At 33.4% G+C, this 23,644-nt stretch overlaps 1 protein-coding gene across 3 annotated transcripts in view; it reads right to left on the reverse strand.

Moving 5' to 3' along the window:
* The window catches only part of Sestd1 (SEC14 and spectrin domain containing 1), a 129,230-nt gene that overhangs the window by 37,290 nt on the left and 68,296 nt on the right, over positions 1-23,644 (reverse strand). For all 3 annotated transcript variants that reach the window (XM_046447411.2, XM_046447410.2, XM_046447413.2), the window contains exons 6-8: positions 10,783-10,896; positions 9,456-9,553; positions 4,586-4,641 (exon numbers count right to left, since the gene is read on the reverse strand). In XM_046447411.2, the coding sequence (XP_046303367.1) occupies positions 4,586-4,641; positions 9,456-9,553; positions 10,783-10,896 (268 nt within the window). The remainder of the gene's footprint in view (positions 1-4,585; positions 4,642-9,455; positions 9,554-10,782; positions 10,897-23,644) is intronic.

Below are 23,644 nucleotides of genomic sequence, written 5' to 3' on the forward strand. Positions count from 1 at the left end.
ATATATGCTATGTAACAGAAAATATAGTATAGCATATATATGGTGATATATAATTTCTATCTGTTTTATCTATCGCATTCTTGTTTTTGGTGGATTTATTACTTAGAACACTATGCCAATCAATCATGTTTTCTGACAGAGCAGAATTATACTCTGGGATTTCTGTATGATGATATTAATCCAAGCTATATAAGATTTCAGTATTGATCCCTATTAATATCTCATTACAACACTTAAAAGTTGACAATGAAACAGATGTATGATTAGCATAAATAAAATTTTCATTACAAATAATCTCTGTAAAATCTCCACAACATATTAACTGTGAATCATAAAACATACTAGTGTGAGAACTGCATTGAATGTGATTCAATTATAGCAAGCTCATGTAGGAAATCAACTCATTTACAAGTAAATCCACTTATTTACAACAAAAGCTGTAAATATATGCACAATTTTAAAAGTAAAGATTATTTTTCCAGGATAAAATGATTCTGTTATTTTGGTACCAAACAATACATGATATTTAAATTCTTTTACTTTTAATTCAGTAAAATATGACTTTTTAAATGACTTTCAATATACAGAAAGAGAGCTATTTCCAGTCTCTAAATAAATAAATAAGTAAACAAAATTTCCTAAACCTCTCCACATTATACTTTGTAATCTCTATCTTAAGAGTTAATAGCACATAAAAAAGACTTAGTGGCATATAAAATTAATTTTAAAATATAAATTTTAGAAGTTTCTTAATTCACCAGGTGCAGTGGTGCACACCTATAATCCCAGCGGCTCAGGAGACTGAGGCAGGAGATCATAAGTTCAAAGCCAGCCTCAGCAATTTAGTGAGGCCCTAAGAAACTCAGCAAGACCTTGTCTCTAAATAAAATATTAAAAGGACTAGTGGTTAAGTACCCCTGGGTTCAATCCCTGATACAAAAAAAAAAAAAGTTTCTTAATTCAATGTCTTAAAATAAGCAATTTTCAAAATATCAAACATATACATGGAATTAAATTTTAAACATAGAGTAGAACTGGTAGTCTATTTTAACATTTAAGCATAATTCAGAGGGTACAAGTATTTCTTTGTTCTCTAAGGAAGTAAGATCTATGACACATTGAACATTAGGACAACAGAGTTACAACAAAGATATTCAAAATTTATTACTCCTCATCACATCTTTTTTTTTTTTTTTTTTTTTATTTAAGCAGTATATTTTATTTTTTTTTTTATTTTTTTTTTTTTTAATTTTTTATTGTGGGTTGTTCAAAACATTACAAATTTCTTGACATATCATATTCCACACTTTGATTCTAGTGGGTTATGAACTCCCACCTTCACCCCATACACAGATTGCAGATTCACATCAGTTACACATCCATTGATTTACAAATTGCCATACTAGTGTCTGTTGTGCTCCGCTGCCTTTCCCATCTTAAAACTGGAAAAACACCTGTTTAAAACACATCTAACTCTTTGCACAAATCTCCGTATATAAAATCAAAAGCATAATATCAGAACACATTTTTTTTTCTATTTTGGCAACTGTTACCCTTAATGTTGGCCTTTTAGATACCACTTCCATTAGAGAAACAGCACGACATCATTATTTCAAAGAACATATTCTGAAAGCACACTGTCTGGGTTAAGATCCCAACTCTAGCATTTACTGGGTGAATAACCTGCAAAAATTACTTAACCTTCTTGTGCTTCCATTTCCTCCTCTTAATACTGGGATGATAACAGTACAGACTTCACAAGGTTGTAGTAAAGAATTAATGAGTTAACATAAATAAAGTGCTTAGAAGAGTGCCTGTCCCACAGTCAGACTAGAATTATGAGCTATTATTGGAAAAAGTGGATAGAAATAAAATTGTGGTATTTCCAATGGGAAGAATTCCAACTTTTTCTCCTGGAATGTGTGACATAACAACTATGGATCTATGGGTAGAACACACATGGCAAGCTCCACAGAGCACTCACTGTGCAAGGTCACTGCAGACAGCTAAGGGGTTATTGCCTCTGCATTTAGACCCGTTTTTTTCTTAAATACATGACAATAGTGGAATGCATTACACTCATTATTACTCATATACAGCACAATTTTTCGTAACTCTGCATATAAAGTATGTTTATGCCAAGTTATGCCATTATACATGCACTCTTTTTTTTTTGCATTACAATTCTCAATACACATATATACCCCGATTTTGAGCTATGGAGAGAATTTAAGCTTATTTGATCTTGTACAAGTTTTCTGTTTGTTTGTATCTCTAAGGCTTGGCTTCGTCAAGTACAAAGTAGAAAGAATAAAACTATCTTAGAAGGTTGTTAGGAGAATGAAAGACGAAAACACAGTACCTGGTACAAGGTGAATATTCAATAATTCTCACAGCCATGTAATGAAACAGAAAGTTTCACCTCCGTATTGCAAAATAGGAAATAAATCTCAACATTTTGAGAGGAAGAAAAATTATCATTATCAATTTTTTAAATATTATACAGTATGTTAACATAGTATTATTAGGTTACACCAAAAAGCAGTTTAAAAGTATGTCCCAGCAAAAAAAACCCATAAATCAGAGGCATTTCTGTGCATCAGTAACAAATCCTCTGAAAGAGAAATTAGGAAAATGACCCCATTCACAGTAGCCTCAAAAAAAAACAACAAAAAAAAAAAACATAAAATACTTGGGAATCAAATTAATGAAAGAGTTTTAGACCTCTACAATGAAAACTTACAGAATGCTAAAGAAAGAAATTAAAAAAGACCTTAAAAGACGAAAAGATCTCCCATGTTCTTGGATAGGCAGAATTAATATTGTCACAATGACCATACTGCATTATACAGATTTAATGCAATTCCAATCAAAATACCAATGACATTCCTCATAGAAAAAGCAATTATGAAATTCATTTAGAAAAATAAGAGACCCAGAACCATCAAAGCAATCTTTATGATATGACATAAATCTTCTTCCTTAGCAAAAAGAGTTCAGTAGGTGGCATCACAATACCAGACTTTAATTATACTATAAAGCAACCAACAAAAATGGCATGGTATTCGCACCAAAACAGACTTGTAGACCAATGGTACAGAATAGAGAACACAGAGCAAACCCACATAAATACAGTTATCTCATACTAGACAAAGGTGCCAAAAACATACATTGGAGAAAAGATAGCCTCTTCAACAAATGATGCTGGGAAAACTGGAAATCCATATGCAGTAAAATAAAATTAAGCCTGTATCTCTCACCATGCACAAAACTCAACTCAAAGTGGATCAAGGACCTAAGAATTAGACTAGAAGAAAAAGGTAGGCCCAAATCTTCATCATGTTGGATTAGGCCCCTACTTCCTTAACAAGACTCCTAAAGTGCAAGAAATAAAATCAAGAATCAACAAATGGGATTGATTCACACTGAAAAGCTTCTTCTCAGCAAAAGAAACAATCAGTGAGGTGAACAGAGAGAGTACAGAATGGGAGCAAATTTTTACCATATGCACATCAGATAGAGCACTAATCTCCAGGATTCATAAAAAGAAATCAAAAAAGTTAACATCAAAAAATCAAATAACCCAAAAGAATTGAACAGACACTTCTCAGAAGATATACAATCAATGAACAAATATATGAAAAAAATGTTCAACATCTCTAGCAATTAGAAAAATGCAAATTAAAACTACACTGAGATTTCATCTCACTCTAGTCAGAATGGCAAATATCAAGAACACAAATAACAATAAGTGTTGGCAAGAATATGGGGGAAAAAAGCACACTCTTACATTGCTGGTGGGACTGCAAATTAATGTAACCAATCTGGAAAACAGTATGAAGATTCCTAAGAAAACCTGAAATGGAACCACCATTTGACCCAGCTATCCCACTCCTTGGTTTACACCCAAAGAACTTAAAAACAGCATACTACAGTGATGCAGCCACATCAATGTTTATAGCAGCACAATTTAGCTATTTTTAATTCACAATAGCTAAATTGTGGAACCAACCTAGATGCCCTTCAATAGATAAATGGATAAAGAAAATGTGGTATATATACACAATGGAATATTACTCAGCATTAAAAGAGAATAAAATCACGGCATTTGCAGGTAAATGGGTAGAATTGGAGGATATCATGCCAAGTTTAGTAAGCCAATCCCCCAAATCCCAAGGCCGAATGTTTTCTCTGATAAGTAGATGCTGATCCATAATGGGGGTGGGGGGAGCATGAGAAGAATGAAGGAACTTTAGATAGGGTAAAGGGGAGGGAGGGAAGGGAGGTGATATGGGGGAAGGAAAAATGGTGGAATGAGATTGACATCAATACCCTAGGTACATGTATGAAGACATGAATGCTGTGACTATACTTTGTGTACAACCAGAGAAATGAAAAATTGTGCTCCATTTGTGTACTATGAATTGAAATGCATTCCGCTGCCATGTATAACAAACTAGAACAAATAAAAAAGACTTTCCCATCAAATTCCTACAATATGTACCACATAGATGCTGACAATGTCTACTTAATGAACAATTGGTTTATTGAATTAGTATCAGTAATACATATGTTTTCATCTTACCTGTCTGAAGAACTGTTTCAGGATCAACTGATGGAAGAAAGTTTAAATCCACAGATCTGGAAAACACCAAAAATGCAACTTTTTAAAAGTTATACTATTTTCATATAACTTAAGAGATCCCTTTACATGTAATATCAAAATGGGTACACAAGTATTCCATTTCCACCATGTTTATCTCTTAAACACAGGGAAATATATTAGAAAAAAAATTAAATTCTAGCAGCCAGAGAAATACCATGTGATAAACCATAAAATTTTAAGATCATAAAATTATACAAATTAGAAAATATAAATTGTGCAATACAGCATTATTTAAAATATACCAAAAAAATACATTATCATGTTAATCCACTGAACATTAGTTTCAAAATGAAGCTTCTAATTATATAGAAACCCAGAACTGTAACATAAAAAATGTATGCAGCTATCCTCCAATCAAAAGCTTTCTTATCTAAGGGCTAAAATGTAGTCAGTGGTAGAGCACGTGCCTAGCATGCATAAGGCCCTGGGTTCAATTCCCAGTACTGGGGAAAACAAAAAAAGTTTATTTATCTATCACAACTTTTCATAGCTTCAAATATTTCTGATACTGCATGTATGTGTGTGTGTCCTACCAATTATATTCTCTTTGCTATTCCAATTATGTTTCTTATACAGCCGGACTTCTGCCTTTATTTTCTTAAACACATATGAGAAAGAGATGCTTGAGGAAAGAAAGGGATCATGTTGCTGTATGCTCTAACTGTTCAGTCTTGAGCTAAAACCCTGCCTTCTGCCAAATGATCTAGGCCCTCCCCTAGAGGGGAGGTTAGCATATGTAGCTTTTAAAACGTTGAGGCATGTTCCTACTATCCCTAATTTTTCTAGTGTTTTGAACATGAATGAATGCTCTATTTTCTCAAATGCCTTTTCTGCATCTATTAAGGAGGTTGATGAAAATTTGCAAGAGAAGGACTTTAGTATCTGGGTATAAAAGAAACAGCATTAACACTTGAGTGCATTGAGGAGGGATTGGCAAATACAAGATTTTATTTAATACTTCATGTAGACATGTAAACCAGCATTTCCAAAATGTTTCTCAAAACATTGAACAAGATGAGGTCAAGTAAAAGGCTTCCCATCACCACATGGAAAGTTTTAAGGAAGCAATGAACAGGTTTCTCGGCTACAGTGCTTCCTCAGAGCTTAGTCTGTAACGTTTACAGTCATTCTCAGGGAGGGAAAATTAACTGACAGCACTAACCTCTCTGACCATGAACTCATTTTCTATAGACATCCTCTTCTAATGTCTTTTCTGGGGAAAGTAACCAAAACATATTAAACTTCTTCTGCAACTAATTAAAAAGCAAGAATACTTGGTTAATGTTTAATCAAGCACCTTGTGTGACATTTTCAATTCATAAACTATATGTGACTGTGTAATAGTTACATACACCATCATATACTTAAATATTTATGTTTTTATATAACATCTCAGGGTAGTAACTTCCTATGATAACTTTAATTAGATTTATATTTAAGCTATTTGTATTCACATTTTGACTGTTTTAATTGAGATTTGGTATTGATACTAAGATTCTCTTATCTCTCTCTGCCCTTATTATTTCAGGTAATTGACTACATCTGGATTCACAGAATAACATGATAGACTTTTATTAATGTTCCACTGTATATTCAAGGTTACAAGCCAAGGAGCTATCCAAGAATCTCTGCTGATTCCTTCAAATTTGCTAATAAAATAAATGTAATTCATCATATCAATAGAATTAAAGATAAAAATCATATGATTACCTTAATAGACACAGAAAAGGCATTTGAGAAAATAGAGCATTCGTTCATGTTCAAAACACTAGAAAAATTAGGGATAGTAGGAACATACCTCAACGTTTTAAAAGCTACATATGCTAAACCCCATTTCTAAATGGAGAAAATTTGAAAGCATTCCCTCTAAAAACTGGAACAAGAAAGGGATGCCCACTTTCACTACTTCTATTCAACATAGTCCTTGCAACTCCAGCCAGAGCAATCAAACAGACAAAAGAAATTAAAGGGAAAAGAATAAGAAGAGCTCAAATTATCCCTATTTGCTGACGACATGATCCTATATTTTGAAGATTAAAAAACTCCACTAGAAAACTTCTAGAACTCATAAATAAATTCAGCAAAGTAGCAGGATATAAAATTAACACCCATAAATTAAGTGCATTCCTATACACCAATGATGAATCAGCTAAAAGAGAAATTAGGAAAACTATCCCATCCACAATAGCCTCAAAAAAAGAAAATAAAATGCTTGGGGAATCAATCTAACAAAAGAGGCAAAACACCTCTACAACAATGAAAACCACAGCAGAACACTAAAGAAAGAAAATGAAGATCTTAGAAGACGGAAAGATCTCCCATGTTCTTGGATAGGCAGAATTAATACTGTCAAACTGGCCACACTACCCAAAGCACTATCCAGACTCGATGGAATTCCTACTAAAATTCCAATGATTTTCTTCATAGAAATAGAAAAAAAAGAGTCATGAAATTCATTTGGAAAAATAAGAGACCCAGAATAGCCAAAGCAATCCTTAGTGAGAAAAGTGAAGCAGCAGGCATCATAATACCAGAACTTAAATTATACTACAGAAGTATAGTAACAAAAACAGCATGGTATTGGCAACAAAACAGACATGAAGGCCAATGGTACAGAATTGAAGACACAGAGACAAACTCACATAAATATATCTATCTCATACTAGACAAAGGCCCCATAAACATGCATGGGAGAAAAGATAGCCTCTTCAACAAATGGAACTAAGAAAACAAGAAACCCATATGTAATAGAATGAAATTTAACACCTCTCTCTCATCATGAAACTCAAAGCAGATCAAAGACCTAGACATTAGACCAGAGATCCTGCTCCTGATAAAAGAATATAGGCCCAAATTTCCATCACGTCAGCTTAGAAAGGGACTTTCTCAACAAGACTCCTAAAGTGCAAGAAGTAAAACCAAAAATCAACACATGGGATAGTATGAAAGGAAAAGGCTTATTTTCAGCAAAGGAAACAATCAGTAATGTGAAGAGGGAGCCTACAGAATGGTAAAAATATCTTTGCCTCCTGCACCTGAGAAAAAGCATTAACCTCCAGGATATATAAAGAACTCAAAAAACTTAACACCAAAAAACCAAATAACCCATCAATAAATGGGCAAAGGAACTGAAGAGGCATTTCAAAGAAGAAGAAAACGAATGGTCAACAAATATATGAAAAAAATGTTCAATGTTTCTAGCAATTAGAGAAATGCAAATTAAAACTACACTGAGATTTTTCTCACTCCAGTCAGAATGGCAATTATCAAGAATACAAATAATAGTAAATATTGGTAAGGATGTGGGGGGAAAAGGTACACTCATACATTGCTGGTGGGACTGCAAATTGGTGCGACCAATCTGGAAAGCAGTAGGGAGATTCCTTAGAAAAACCTGGAATAGAACCACCATTTGACCCAGTTATCCCACTCCTAGGTTTATACCCAAAGGACTTAAAATCAGCATACTAAGTAATGCAGCCACATCAATGTTTATAGTAACTCAATTCACAATAAGCTATGGAAACTTCCTAGGTGTCCTTCAACAGATGGATAAAGAAAATGACACAAACACATACACATACATACACACACACACACACACAACACACACACACGAATATTACTCAGCCATAAAAAAGACTTTATGACTTTATGGCTTTTGCTGGCAAATGGATGGAGCTGGAGACTATCATGCTCAGTGAAATAAGCCAATCTCAAACAAAACAAAACAAAACAAAGGCCAAATACCTCTCTCATATCCAGATGCTAACACACAATAAGTGAAGGACAGTGGTAGAAGTTCATTGGAAGAGGGAAGGGAATAAAAATTCACTGGATTAGACAAAGGGAAATGAAGGGAACAGAAAGGAGATGGGAATAGTAAAGATAGCAGAATGAATCAGGTATGTGAATATATCACTGTACGATGAGTGAAACCCCAAATCCTGTACAACCACAAGAATGGGATCCTAATTAGAGCAGTAATACTCCATGTAAGCATAATAAGCATAATATGTCAAAATACACTCCACTGTCATGTATATCTAAAAACAACAATTTTTTTAAAAAGAATAAAAGAAAAAATAATTTCCTAATGAAAAATTATTATCCCAGTGACCAGTAATAATCAAGAGAATGGAAGCAGTTATTTGCTTCCTTAAGTGCTTTTTATCTAGGGAGAGAGGAACTCACCTATCAAAAGAAAAATGAATACTGGCAAGGTTATAAGTTCAATGATAAATCTGTTAAACCTGTTAAAATGATAAATCTAGGTACTTACATTTAAACAACAGAATTAATTATTACTTCAACAAGTATCATAAAATACCAAGTTCCTTAAGTTAAATTCATGAATATCACATATTTTATAAGGCTAGAGGAAGTTCTTAAAAGTTAGGCATTTAAGCACTAATGTATTTAGATAAAATTATAATTTTATTTCAAGCTGCAACTGTTTTCATATTCTTTAGAGGGAAAGACAAGAACTAAAAAAGGTAGAAAACTATTTCAAAAATATGTTCTTGCAACTTAATATTTTCTGCAGTGTCAGAAAAAGAAGTATATAGCTATTCACAAAAAAAGAAATGGCTTTTGTAAAGAAACTTTGATTCAAATGAGTATGTTTTACGTATAAAGAAAACTCTCATAAATATGTATGTACATCAATTTTGACTGAGTGGAAATTTGTTTATCATAGTTCTTTTAACTTGCACTAACAATACAGGTATCTTTTAACTGACAAATCATAACTTGGCAAGAATATAATTACATACCACCAACCACTTACCTTTCTTTCTCTTGCTGATTTGCTTTATCACTTCCATTATTAATCAAAGCAAGTTCATCCAACAATGATGTAGATTCCTTTGTAAACTTCTCAAAAACCTACAATATGAAATTTTATTAATATACTAAGAATAGTCTTAAAAATTATTATGCAGTAGGATTTTCAGTTAAGAGCCGTAATATTAGCCAGGATTCCCTTTCCTTCCCAGGAAGTCAATTCAGTTCAATCACCAGAGCACAAGAAAGCACAGAACACAAAGCCGCATCCAAAACAGTGAACAGTTTCAATGCAAAAGGGGTTTTTAAAAAGGAACATTAAGAAATTATTCTGATCCCTCATTCAGACAAGTTTATTTTTATCATTGTGTTTCTTGGAGAAAATCTGTAACACCAAATTTCATAACTATATGAATGTTACTTAAACCAGTTCAAGTGCTTTTGTTTTAGTTGGATATTTCTTCCTCTTATTCTATCAACAGTTCACAGTGGTTTAGAGTTTTACAGATAAGCATGTTACATGAAAATAAATTCATTATAATTCTAACATGATAGAGATTTGGACAAATCTTCAAACCTATGTAATAAAGTGGTTGAACACTGTCTGATATCACTATTCAAATACAGTAGAAACGATTATCCAAAGATAACCAAAAGGTCATTATTCTCCAGTAAAATTAGCACATAATGTAATTTGAAGACTATTGCCTCAATAGCTCAATAAAACAAAGTCGTATGAAACACACAGCAGATTTCAGAAGTTTGGATAAACAAGACACTTTTCAGAAATGAAAAGTTTATTGTGTCAGACTGCTCCTCAAGCCGGCAACTCAAATTGATGTTTAAATATCCTCTGAAAATGGTACTTCGACTAGATTACTTCTGAAAATATTGTGTTACTGATATTCTACTTAAAACATTTATAACTTTTATTGATGCTACTAATGGCATCCATAATAGCTAATAGTGTTATTATATCATACTGGGTGCTGTTCTAAATGCTTTAGTGTAGGTATATTCAATTCTTCTTACCCTCAGTCTCACGAGGCAATTCTATTATTATCTACCACATTGAAAATGTGAAACTGAGGCATGAAGAAAGGAAATGCACTGCTGAAAATCATGTACACAGCAACTGCCATGAGGATTCTTTCTAATCAAGTGAGCGTGATTCCAGAATATTTGTCCACAAACACTATGGAATGCAATGTATCTTTCCATTTTTGCAAAAAAGAAAACTAAACTACATTTTAGTTGATTAAAGCAATGAAGTTTTCAAAAATTTCTTATTTACATGCAGCTAACATTTTATCTCATTATAATATACCAACCAGTCTCTTATTTAACCAGTCCATGTGATCATAGGTGAGACTCCCACCAAAATCTTCTGTTAATTGGCATGGTTCTATATAACGGGTCAATTTATTGGCAGATACTAAAATAACCTACAATGAAAAAAAAGAGAGAGAAACATTTAGTAAACCACTATTAAAGTCTATGAAAATAAGTAGAATTAGGTTATATGCAATTTTGTTTCAATGTGATGGCATATATTTAGTTAATGCAACAGCATTTAAAATCAATCCAATAAATTATAGATGTCTGCTAAAAATCTATCAAAAAAACTAGTTTTTTTTTATTAGAGCATCACAGTTATACACAGTCATTGGATTTACCTGACAAAATCATACAAACGTGGAATTTGACTTACTCCCTTTCAGGTCCCACTCCCTTCTCTCTTCTCTCCCTCTATTCTCCTTCCTCTCCTCTATTCATCTTCCTTGCACTCACTTATTTTTGATTGGTGCTTTCTACATACAAAGGTGAAATTCCCTGTGGTATATTTATATATGCACAAACTGATTTTGTTAAATTCATTATGCATTTCCTTCCTTTCCAATCCCTCCTCCCTCCCTCTTGATCTCCTTCTTCCACTCTAATCTTCCCAATGTGTTTATGATATGATCCCCTGCCCTCCACCCCTCACCTTCTTTCCCCATTTTCCACTAGCTTCCACATGACAGAAAACATTCGACCCTTGATTTTCTTTCTTTTTTGATGCTAGGGATTAAACCCAGGGCACTTACCCACTGAGCAACATCCCCAGCCCTTTCTTATTTTTTGAGAGAGGGCCTCACTAAATTGCTAAGGCTGGCTTTGAACTTGTGATCCTCCTGCTTCAGCCTCTCAAGCCGCTGGTATCATAGGTGTGAGCTACATCCACCTCAACCCTTGATTTTTTTTTTTTAATTTTTTATTGTTGGCTGTTCAAAACATTACATAGTTCTTGATATATCATATTTCACAATTTGATTCAAGTGGGTTATGAGCTCCCATTTTTACCCCATATACAGATTGCAGAATCACATCAGTTACACATCCATTGATTTACATATTGCCATACTAGTGTTTGTTGTGTTCTGCTGCCTTTCCTATCCTCTACTATCCCCCCTCCCCTCCCCTCCCCTCCCCTCTTCTCTCTCTGCCCCCTCTACTGACATTCGTATGTCCCCCTTGTATTATTTTTCCCCTTCCCCTCACTTCCTCTTGTATGTACTTTTGTATAACTCTGAGGGTCTCCTTCCATTTCCATGCAATTTCCCTTTTCTCTCCCTTTCCCTCCCACCTCTCATCCCTGTTTAATGTTAATCTTCTTCTCATGCTCTTTGACCCTACTCTGTTCTTAGTTACTCTCCTTATATCAAAGAAGACATTTGGCATTTGTTTTTTAGGGATTGGATAGCTTCACTTAGCATAATCTGCTCTAATGCCATCCATTTCCCTGCAAATTCTATGATTTTGTCATTTTTTAATGCAGAGTAATACTCCATTGTGTATAAATGCCACATTTTTTTTTATCCATTCATCCACTGAAGGGCATCTAGGTTGGTTCCACAGTCTTGCTATTGTGAATTGTGCTGCTATGAACTTCGATGTAGCAGTGTCCCTGTAGCATGCTCTTTTTAGGTCTTTATCAACCCTTGATTTTTTGAGTCTGGATTATTTCACATAGCATGATATTCTCCAGTTCAATTCATATGGTTGAGTGAAATTCCATTTATATATAGCACATTTTCTAAATCCATTCATTTATTAACAGGCATCTGGGCAGATTCTATAATTTGGCTATTATGAATTGTGCTGCTATAAGCATTGTAGTAGCTATATTGCTCTAATATGCTGATTTTAGTTCCTGGTAAAAGTATAGCTGGGTCATATAGTGGTTCCATTCCTACCTTTTTGAGGAATCTCCACACTCTTTTCCAAAGTAGTTGTACTAATTTGCAGTCCTGCCAACAATGTGTAAGTGTATATTTTCCCCCCACATCCTCATCAGCTCTATTATTATTTGTATTCTTAATCATTGCCATTCTGACGAAATGAGATGAAATCTTGTATTTCATTTAAACTAAATTCATTTAGTTTCAATTTGTATTCCCCTGTTGATAGAGATGTTGAATGTTTTTTCATATATTTGTTGGCCATTTGTGTTTCTTCTTTTGAGAAAAGTCCTACTTAGTTCTTTTGCCTGTTTACTGATTGGGTTATTGATGTGTGTTGGGGGAGAGGTGTTGTGTTACAGTTTTTACGTTCTTTGTATATTCTGGATATTAACTCAGAGGAGTAGCTGGCAAAGATTTTCTTCCATTCCCCAGGTTCTTTCTTCATCCTCTTAAACACATCCTTTGTTGTGCAGATGCTTTTTAATTTGTTAAAATACCACTTATTGATGTTATCAATAACATCATGGTTTTATTTCTTGAGGTTTAGGATCAAAAACATTTGATAACACTAACATTTTAAAGAACAAAAGCTATTAGCCACTAGCTGAAATATTTTTAAAAATATTTAATCACTATTAACAATGTCTTAGTAATAAAAACTAATTCCTTAATGTAATGATGCAATCAGCAAAAAAAATTTTATCTTAAAATTAGCTGGGTGGGGCTGGGGCTGGGGCTCAGCGGTAGAGTGCTCGCCTAGCATGTGCGCAGCCCTGGGTTCCATCCTCAGCACCACATTAAAACAAATAAATTAAAGAATAAAGGTATTGTGTCCGACTGCAACTAAAAAATAAATATTTAAAAAAATTAGCTGGGTGTAATGAAATGATAATGAAATATTTTCTAGTCCAATCCTATAGAAACATGTGGTATCCAAACACCATTTCTCATTAAAAGGAATTGGGGTTCCTTGGAGATGAAGAAATATACTTCATGAGCCAGGAACATACTCTCATCCAGATTATATTAAAAAAAAAAAAATCAAAGACCACTACAGTGGTGCCAAAAGAGTTTGAAAAGACCTCCACAGATAAATATGTGACAATCTACACATCAGTAAGGATAACAATGCCATGGATTAAAATATTAAATGTGTTTAAATCATTGACCTTATACTGATACAAAAGAAATGATAAAATTTAGACTAAACTATGGAACAAACTTACTGAAAACCAACAAATAAACAGAAATAAACATTTACCACTGGATGAATAAATAATACAAGTAAGTGTTCAAGTCAGGAAACAAAGAAGGAATAGTAGAACTAGATCACAATTTTGCAATTTTTAATGAACTAAGAGATCAAGACACTGAACATCACTACCGTTAACATCATACACCAAAAAAAAAAGAAAAGAAAATCAACTTCTATCAATCTTGTGGCCCAGGAGCCCATCATTGCCCTATGAATGACCTTGGAAAAATAAGTCAGATCTGAGTGTAACCACTACCTAAATCCAACTTTCAATGTATGGAAATGCAGAAGTTGAAGAAGGCAGAAGAACAGGTCAGACTACACCATAGGGATGCTCGCGACAATATGTACAGGATGGGAAACTATAGGACAGATCAATCTGTCCCAGAAAAGGATGAATTAAAAAGAGAGAGAGAAACTAAAGATTAAAAAGGCTTATCCAATGACAAATATAGAATCTCACAACCAATAACAGGAGAATTATACATTCATTTCAAGCAAACATGAAGTATTTAAAAAACCTGTCTGCACATTAGTCCATAAAGAAAGCCTTCGTAAATTTCAAAGAAATTTACACATTATATCATGACAACAAAATCAGGCTAGAATTCAATAATCTAATCAGAAATCATTAAACTATTCTAAAACCATACTCACTTAGGCATCTCAACCAACCACATTGTGTGGACATTGTTCAGATCATAATAAAAAAATCAATCAATCTCTATGTATGCATGATTTATATAAAAATTTTAAAATAAAACTTAAAATGTATTACACGTAATTAACTTACATATGACAAATAGCATCTATCAGGTAATTAGAAACTCAAAACCTGCTGCCTCTTGATATTAAGAAATTATTTCTTTTAAGGTTAGATAATGGTACTAGGTTATATTTTGTAAAGAGTCTTTATGTTTTAGGAACACTAAAATATTTACAGATAAATTGATATATTACAATTTTTTCAATGTAATATGGATTGGAGAAAGGGGATAAGGGTTAAGGATGGGGCAGGACTAACCATGTGTTGATGGTTGTTGGACTTGAATATGGAAACTCAGAGTTAACTATAATATTGTTTACCTGTTTACATTTTTGTGTTTAAAATTCCTCATAATAAAAAATTATGAGAAAGTAAAAGAAATACATAAATCTCTCTGTTTAAAAAAAAAGAAAAAAAACTTCCCAGTAAGAAAATTTCAGGCACAGTTTACAAGGGAGTTTTAAAGAAAAAAGAACAGATAATTTTAATCTTAAATGTTTCCAGACCCCAGCAATGCCAGGGACATTCCCAACTGGTCTTATCATTCTAGAACAATGCTGATACCCAAGGACAATATAATAAAAAAAACCACAAGAGATCTGTTAAACTTTAAGGCTGCCAATAATAAGTGTTAGCAAGACCATGGAGCAAGAAGAATTCCTATACACTCAAGTGGAAATCTTAATTAGAATGCCTGTTTAGAAAACAATTTGGCATTATCATATAAAGCTGGACATTTCTATAACCTATATGTGGTGCTGATAATCCAACCTGGATATTCAGGAAAAAGAAAATCTTGAACATATTTATTAGGAGACATATACAATAATGTTCATAGTAACATCATACATAATGGCAAGGATGAAAACACCACCAATGTCCACCAATGGAGAGTGAGTAAATTGTTTTCATTCACAATGGAATATCATCCAGCAGTGAATATTAACCTACTACATTGGCAAAAATATGCTTAAATCTTACTAAATATGTTATTTTGGAATAAAAAATATTCATAAATTAATATTCATACAACTACAGATATAACCAAATACTAAGATTAGAAACCCCACATTCTTCTAAGGTTTTGTTTTTTAAAGGTATATCTTTTAACCTACGCACAAAGAATACAAAGATGAACAGATCTGAGTTCGAGGTTGTATCATGTGCTAAGGTGAATGGGGCCAGGAGGGCTCACTGATTTGTTTCAAGGTATAAGTATTTGGGTTCTTGGGCTGGGTGGTAGGTATTGAGGAGGGCTGCTTCATTATTAAGCTTCATTTTATATATTATATATAAAAAAACATACATTTAAAAAAATATACCAAACACTACATTAGAAAAAAAGAAGAAAGAATCAATGGGCTGGGGTGGTGGCTCAGTGGTACAGCACTTGCCTTGCATGTGTGAGGCACTAGGTTCCATTCTCAGCACCACATATAAATAGATAAAGTAAAGGCCCATTAACAATTAAACATAAATTTAAAAAATAAAAGAATCAAGATGAAAGGAGAACAGCTGACAGAACAAGACAGGATGAGATCTCAACCTTAAGTCGAAGAAATGGCAACTCTTCTGAGGTAGCAGGTGAGGAGGTTGGAGAAAGAGCAAGGAAAAACTGGAGGACACAGACAGGAAAGCTGAGGAGGTCATGTGCTTTTTTTCCATTAAAAAATAAGACATAAAAGAACACCAAATTACATTTTGGTTGGTTAAATAAGGGCAAACTATATCACACCTATTTTGAACGGAAATTTAATACTCTCTCTAGTATGAGGAGTTTGCAATACCTCCAATTCACTACTTATTTATGTATTAAGGGAAACCAATTTAAAATAAACATCTTAGAATACAAAAAACACTGAAAATGAATTTCACTTAGTGGAAAACTTGTCACAGAGGGCTTTATTTTATCCTCTTTTGCACTGGAGTCCAGGTAGAGTTAGCCCACAGGAACTATTCAATCTGACAAGAGACTGGGATCCACACACAGACTTTCACACCACGGAGACTGAACACAATCAAATCCCAGGAAGGAGCTTTTCCCTTCTCCAAAAGCTTCAAAAGCTTTTCTTTTCCTCCTTTCCTTTCTACTAACTAGAAATACACAAATAATGAAACCAAGAAATATGTCTATTCCGTAAGGAAAAAAACTACTTGCTAAATTTTCATTTCACATCTGAAAAGATAATCCTCCCTCCCACTCTCTCTTGAAGACAAATGAACAGAAAATGTGAAAATATAATAGATGGTCTTTATGCTCTTCTGCTTGCGTTAATTGGCACAATATTCTATTTAAATACTGACAAAAGTCTCTCTTTTGAAAATTCCTACTATCCTGTCTCTTATAACTTTAAATGATATGCTATTCATTTGTTCAACGATCATTATTTAGTGGAAGCTAAATTGATTCAACAGAAGCATTATTTTTTAGAAGCTGTGTGTCTTAGTGCTGGAAACATAAAGATGAATAAGATAAGTCTCTACCAAAGATATGAATTCTTCATTCACTTCTCTGTAATAATCCAGAGATAGCTGTCCAATGCATTCACAAAAAGAAGTAGATGCAGGTTTTCTGGTTTGTTTCTAAAGCCTTTGTTGAAAACACACTACAGTTGTTGCTCCTCTGGTCATAACAACACATGGATTTACTGGAAGAGCACAAATGATTGTCAAATCCCTTTCTTGGGTAAAACATCATTATTTTACAGCTGGAAATATATTGACCTAGAAGCCAATCATTCCAGGTTGGTACCTGAGCTCTGCCACAAACTCACTACTTTTACAGAAGAGACCCTAAGGGAATCTACCACTGTAGGTTTATTTCACAATCTGTTACAGAAGGCAACTGCAAGAAATGATCTATGTGTCTTTCAGCTCTAAGAGGGCATAATTCTTTTTATTAAATTTTAATTTGTCATATGACAACAGAATGCATTACAATTCATATTACACATATAGAGCACAATTTTTCATATCTCTTGTTGTACACAAAGTAGAGTCACATCCTTCGTGTCTTCGTACATGTACTTAGGGTAATGATGACCATCACATTCCACTCTCTTTCCTACCCCTATGCTCTCTCCCTCTCCCTCCCTCCCCTTTTCCCCTTTGGCCTATCTAGAGATCATTTAATCTTTCCATCCCCTGCCACCACAGCATATTATGGATCAGCATCCTTAAATCAGAGAAATCATTTGGCATTTGGCTTTTTGGGATTGGCTAATTTCACTTAGCATTATATTCTCCAGCTCCATCCATTTACCTGTAAATGGATTATTCTCTTTTAATGCTGAATAATATTTCATTGTGTACCTATACCACATTTCAAGAAGGCATAATTCTAATGTGCTGTCATTATATACATTTGAGTCATTCTCTAACATATTGTCTGTCTTACCCAGGGAGAGGCACCTTTCCCCTACCCAGGTTAACCTCATCATATGTATATTTTTTTCCTACACTTTGTAGTTCCAAAATACATTTGTACTCTTGATAAGCAGGTTTCAAGTTTAATGGACCACAGAGAAAATAGGCCATTAAAAGTTTATTTCCATCTGAATATTATTCTTAAAACCTCTTTTCCTAAAATCAGTTTAAATGTAAACAGTACAGATCCACTTTCTTTTACGGCATAATACATATTTAAGACTATAATATCCTTTAATGAAAATATTTTTAAAGGAAATAGTTGAATAAAATTATGGCTATTATGATATTTTACCTATGCAAAACACATCTGAATAAGTGAAGATCACAATTATGGAGAGCTAAAGTGCATCTTTTCCATATCATTAAATATTTTATAGAATCCATATTCTTATGAAATTCACAGATGGTTATTCTAAGTGAGAACAGTAGACCTGCCATGTTAATATACAGAACTGAAACCAACACCAAAAGCACCTCAAGTTAAACAACATATGTAACTAACCGGGACAGTCTGAACAACAGACTCAAACTCTAGCCATTGCAGATGAACAATTTGGACAACTTCCACTGTGATGAAACACCTCAGTTTCCACAACAATAATCTCATCTTTATTTGAGAGGGTGAGAGTGAGGAAAAGGGGCAGAAGACGCTGGCCAGTTTCTATTTTATTAGAAATATTCTTTTAGGGGGAAAAAACAGTGAAGATTTGGCAACAACAGGAAAGTATCTTAACTCCATGCAGATGCTGTACTCCTAAGAACCACCTTTGCAAAAGAATCAGGAGGAAGAGAGTCTCTCCTCCAGGGCACCACAGCAATGTACTCTGTTTACAAGGGGGAGTAACTGTCCTCTAGCCTTGGGAAATGATACCACTGGCCATGAGGCAGCCCATAAACCACATCTGATTGAGTAGACCATTCATTCAACTCTACTCCACCATCACAGAGAGATGCAATTTCACAAAAAGAGCAAACTCACTATTGAAGAAAAACAAACAAACCAACAAAAAAAAAAAAACATTGTGGGGGGAGAGAGCAGTTTGTAGGCCTCAAGTAAAACCAGAATGCTCAAAGAAAACTAGGTAGAGAAGGAGATTTCTGGAAGTTAGAAAAGCTTGTTTACTTTTAATCAAACTGTACTGGAACCCCCAGCATGAAGGCAGTAATATATAATTTCAGGGGAAATGATTAATTATATTTATCATTTTAAATAAAAATAAATAAAGGATCATGCTATGATGAAAAAAAAGAAAAGCACAAAAACAAATTATAAAGCAAATAATCAACATGAAGAAAACATTCTTTGGGGTGGATGTTGTAAAAGATCAGAAATCCAACACGTAGCTGATTTTCTCTAAATTGTTTCATTACAGCTTCTTAAATTACAAAATAGTGGTAAGACTTCCTATATTCCTTTCTGTTATAGTCAATGAAAAAACCATTACTACAAAAAAATTGGTATAAGAGTTTATTGGAGGGTCATTTCTATCTTATGGGTAATGTTTTATTACCTGGCAAAAAGGGAATCAAAAGCAAAAGAGAAAGGGGGAAGTAAGGGGGAGGGCAGAGAGAGAAGGGGAGGGGAAGAGGTTGGAAATATAGCTCAGAGGTCAAGTGCATTCTTTGCATGGCTGAAGCCCAGCACTGTACACCCAAAAAGTAAAAGAACCAAAGAAACACAATCAGAGTTTTGGTTAAGCTCTAGCCTCAAAGAGCAGTTATCAATAAAATTAAAACCAAAATTAGAAAATAAGCCCCTCCAATCGTATTTAGGTCAATATATTATGTATAATCAATCCCTTTTCATCCAGTGATTCTAAATAGAAAAACAAATGACATGGTTGCTGAAAATTCTAAAGAAACATTTTCCATAACTATAGTGAAAGCCTTCAATGAAATGACTAATGAATAAGAAATAACGCTATGAATTAGACCAAAAATTTGTTTAGTTCTTTATTATCTTCTGAAAAACTTTCAAATATTTATTAACAATATCACCTATTTTAATTGATTACTTCATAGAAACACATATCTAGCTTGAAGGCAAACCTTAAAAACAAAACAATTCCTTACCTGCTGAGAAGACAGAACCATTAACAGCATTTTTATTTCACAGGAAGTATTTTAAAGAGGAAATTTTCCAAAACTATCCGGTATTTCTTTAGACTGGTCTATGGTAACTCACTAAAGCAGTATTTCCCAAATGGTTATGAAAATCTCATGAACACACTCTTTATCATGCCACAGTATTTTTCACAAAACATAATAAAGAAGTAGTAAACAATGAACTTGTCCTAAACTTTTTTAAAAAAGGATTTACTATATTAATTGTAAAACCCTGAATATTAAAGTGAACTTCATAACTATTTAAATGACATTTTATACCAAGATAAAAACAGAACAATTTCTTTTTTCCCACTTAACAGTGACATTAATGATCTTTAGTTAATTTAAAAAATTGTGTAAACAGGGCACAGTGGTACATGCCTGTAATCCCAATAGCTCAGGATGCTCAGGCAGCAGGATCTGAGTTCAAAGCCAGTCTCAGTAACTTAGTGAGGCCCTAAGCAATTTAGCAAGACCCTGTTTCTAAATAAAATATTTAAAAAAGGGTTAGGGATGTTGCTCAGTGGTTAAGCGCTCCTGGGTTTAAAAAAAAAAAAGTTGTGTAAGACACAGAATGATCAGTTATAGTGATTATAAAATTATCAATTGTCATGTTGGATTTTAAGACTATACATATCCAACTGCTATGTATAACTATAACTCTAAAAAATTTTAAGGACTATATGTAAATTACAATGAAAAAATGTTTTTATGTCATCAAGTATGTGGGGAAAGGGGAGATTTTCATAATCTAATATTTGAAATCCTAACTTCTATTCTTTAAAAAAAATCTAGATTATGTTTTATAATTGTTATATATCTTTTTAAACCACAGTATATGAGAAAATGTTTGCTACCCTGTACTGGTAGATAACTCTGTAAATATGCAAAAAGTTTTTATTCTCCATAAATGAAAAAAAAACAAATGTGACTGAACTACACTTTATACAATTTTTACCATAATCTTTATAGTGCTAAAGACATCATACCATGCAATATAACAATTTCTATGAAATGAATGTAATTTATACATAGAGGGATTACTGTCAAGGCAATTAATAAAAAGTCTTCAAACTAATATATTTTAAATGAAAAAGCTACTCATATTTTTAAAAAGGTATTTTTGTTAAAACAATTTCTACTTTTAAATCTTCTGGTTGGAAAATATCCTTGGAAAACATTTTTTTAAAAAAACAACAACCTCTTGGTCTCAGCTTAGAATACAAAATATAAACAGAGACAACTAACATATCAAATTTCAGAAAGCAGATTCTACTATTCTGCAGTGAATGTTATTGATGTCCTCTTATAATAAAAGGTATAATTCATGTGTAAGAAAAATGCCCTTAATTCTGGAAACAGGCAAAAGATACTAAAGCACTGGATGTTCTTTTATGAAGTGCTGGGCTTATACCTTTGACTGGCTTTCTACAGACTGATTCATAGGTATTAACTTCACTAGGGGCAGGAGTCAACTTACAGATCTAGTTCAGAAGAAATGCCAATAATTTGGTGCAAGTGATAAACTTCTGTCCAATGGAATAAGAGATATCCTCAAAGTTTACAATTTATAGATTCATAGGATATTCATTTTGTTTCTAACTTGGTAACTTTATCCACCTATTAAAAATCTTAAATTCCTCAAATGCTTGTTGAACTATACCTTATAAATTATTGGGAACCTCATTAATTAATTAAATAATATATTTTACTTATGCTCTTTTTTATGTGTGCCTGAAATTCATTTTACCTTTAGGAAAATCATATTTAATCTATACTTTATCAATTTAGGAATATGGAAAGAATCCTATTCATATTTTCATCTGGCTGAACTCTAAATGTTATTTTCAAATAGCCATTTCCACAAAGATTCTAGTATGTTAGGTACCACAAAATTTATAAAGGAAAAATTTACTCATTACATTCTAAGCAGCTATCATTTTACTAAGCAGAAATCTAAATTTCAGATCCCTTTACCCAAATAAATTTGAAACCTAGTAACTAGCACAAAATAAAACCAGAATAAAATAGCAGAACGACAGAAAGGAAGAAAAAAGATCACTAACCTGCACACACTGTTCAAACTTGTGCAAATTCCTTTCAGAGGTAATAAAAACCACAGAATTTTTTAATAGTAAAGTCCTACACAAATATTGCCTTTTCCTGTAATTTATATATATTAGAGAGGTCAAGAGAAGACAAATAAATAAACCACAATGTTTTATTAGCTAGTACATAGCATGGTTCCAGAAGTTTGAAGGGAAGGAAATTTACCATATGGTCTTTAATCAAAACATTTGAAAAGGTTTTCTTTATTCTGGAATGTAACTTATAGAATAAGACTCAAAACTTGTTTTCCTTTACTCTCATTTTCCCATCTGCAACTAGAATAGTTATCCTTTCCTAATAAATCATTCATCCTTTCCTAATAAACCATTCCCAAAAAACTAACACTGAAATGTTCACTATGCAGGGACTCAGATGTTTTTTTTCTTTTACTTGTGTTAAAAATGTGTGTGCAAGGTCCAAAAAGAAAATGTGTCTTTGTAGGTTTTTGTGGACTTAGCAGAAATTCACTCGTGTACATGCTTCATACATATACGATTTTGATGTGTACCTCTGCTTGGAATCATCTCTTGGAGAATATTTTTCTCACTACAGGAAAATAAGTCTCTGCAAAAACTAGCAAGAAATCAAATTTGTGAAGCCACGGGTATTCTTGACAGAAGAAAAAGCAAGTATCCTTTGGTCCTGAATCCTACCATTTATTAGGCCTAAAAAAATTAAAAGGATCAGATGCAGAAATAAGAAGAGATAAGAGAAAAAAACAATTTAGATTGGTGGCTGGTTATCATGACTAATAAATAGCACTTTTACTGTCATGACAAAAAAAAAGGAAGGTAGAGATCCTTTTGCTTATAAGAATGAGATTATTTCTTGTGCTAAGTATTGAATCTAGGGCTTTACACATTCTAGGCAAACAGCTACATCCCAAGCTCTTGTGGATTACTCTTTTTTTTTTTTAATTTTTTATTGTTGGTTGTTCAAAACATTACAAATTTCTTGACATATCATATTCCACACTTTGATTCAAGTGGGTTATGAACTCCCACCTTCACCCCATACACAGATTGCAGAATCACATCAGTTACACATCCATTGATTTACATATTGCCATACTAGTGTCTGTTGTGCTCCGCTGCCTTTCCCATCCTCCACCCTCCCCCCTCCCCACCTCTCCCCTCCCCTCCCCTCCTCTCTCTCTACCCCCTCCACTGTATAACCCCGAGGGTCTCCTTCCATTACCATGCAATTTCCCTTCTCTCTCCCTTTCCCTCCCACCTCTCATCCCTGTTAAATGTTAATCTTCTTCTCCTGCTCTTCGTCCCTACTCTGATCTTAGTTACTCTCCT

Source organism: Marmota monax, unplaced genomic scaffold (genome assembly GCF_021218885.2).
Source record: "Marmota monax isolate L192 unplaced genomic scaffold, Marmota_monax_Labrador192_F-V1.1 WCK01_AAM20220418_F8-fsc00007, whole genome shotgun sequence".
NCBI lineage: Eukaryota > Metazoa > Chordata > Mammalia > Rodentia > Sciuridae > Marmota > Marmota monax.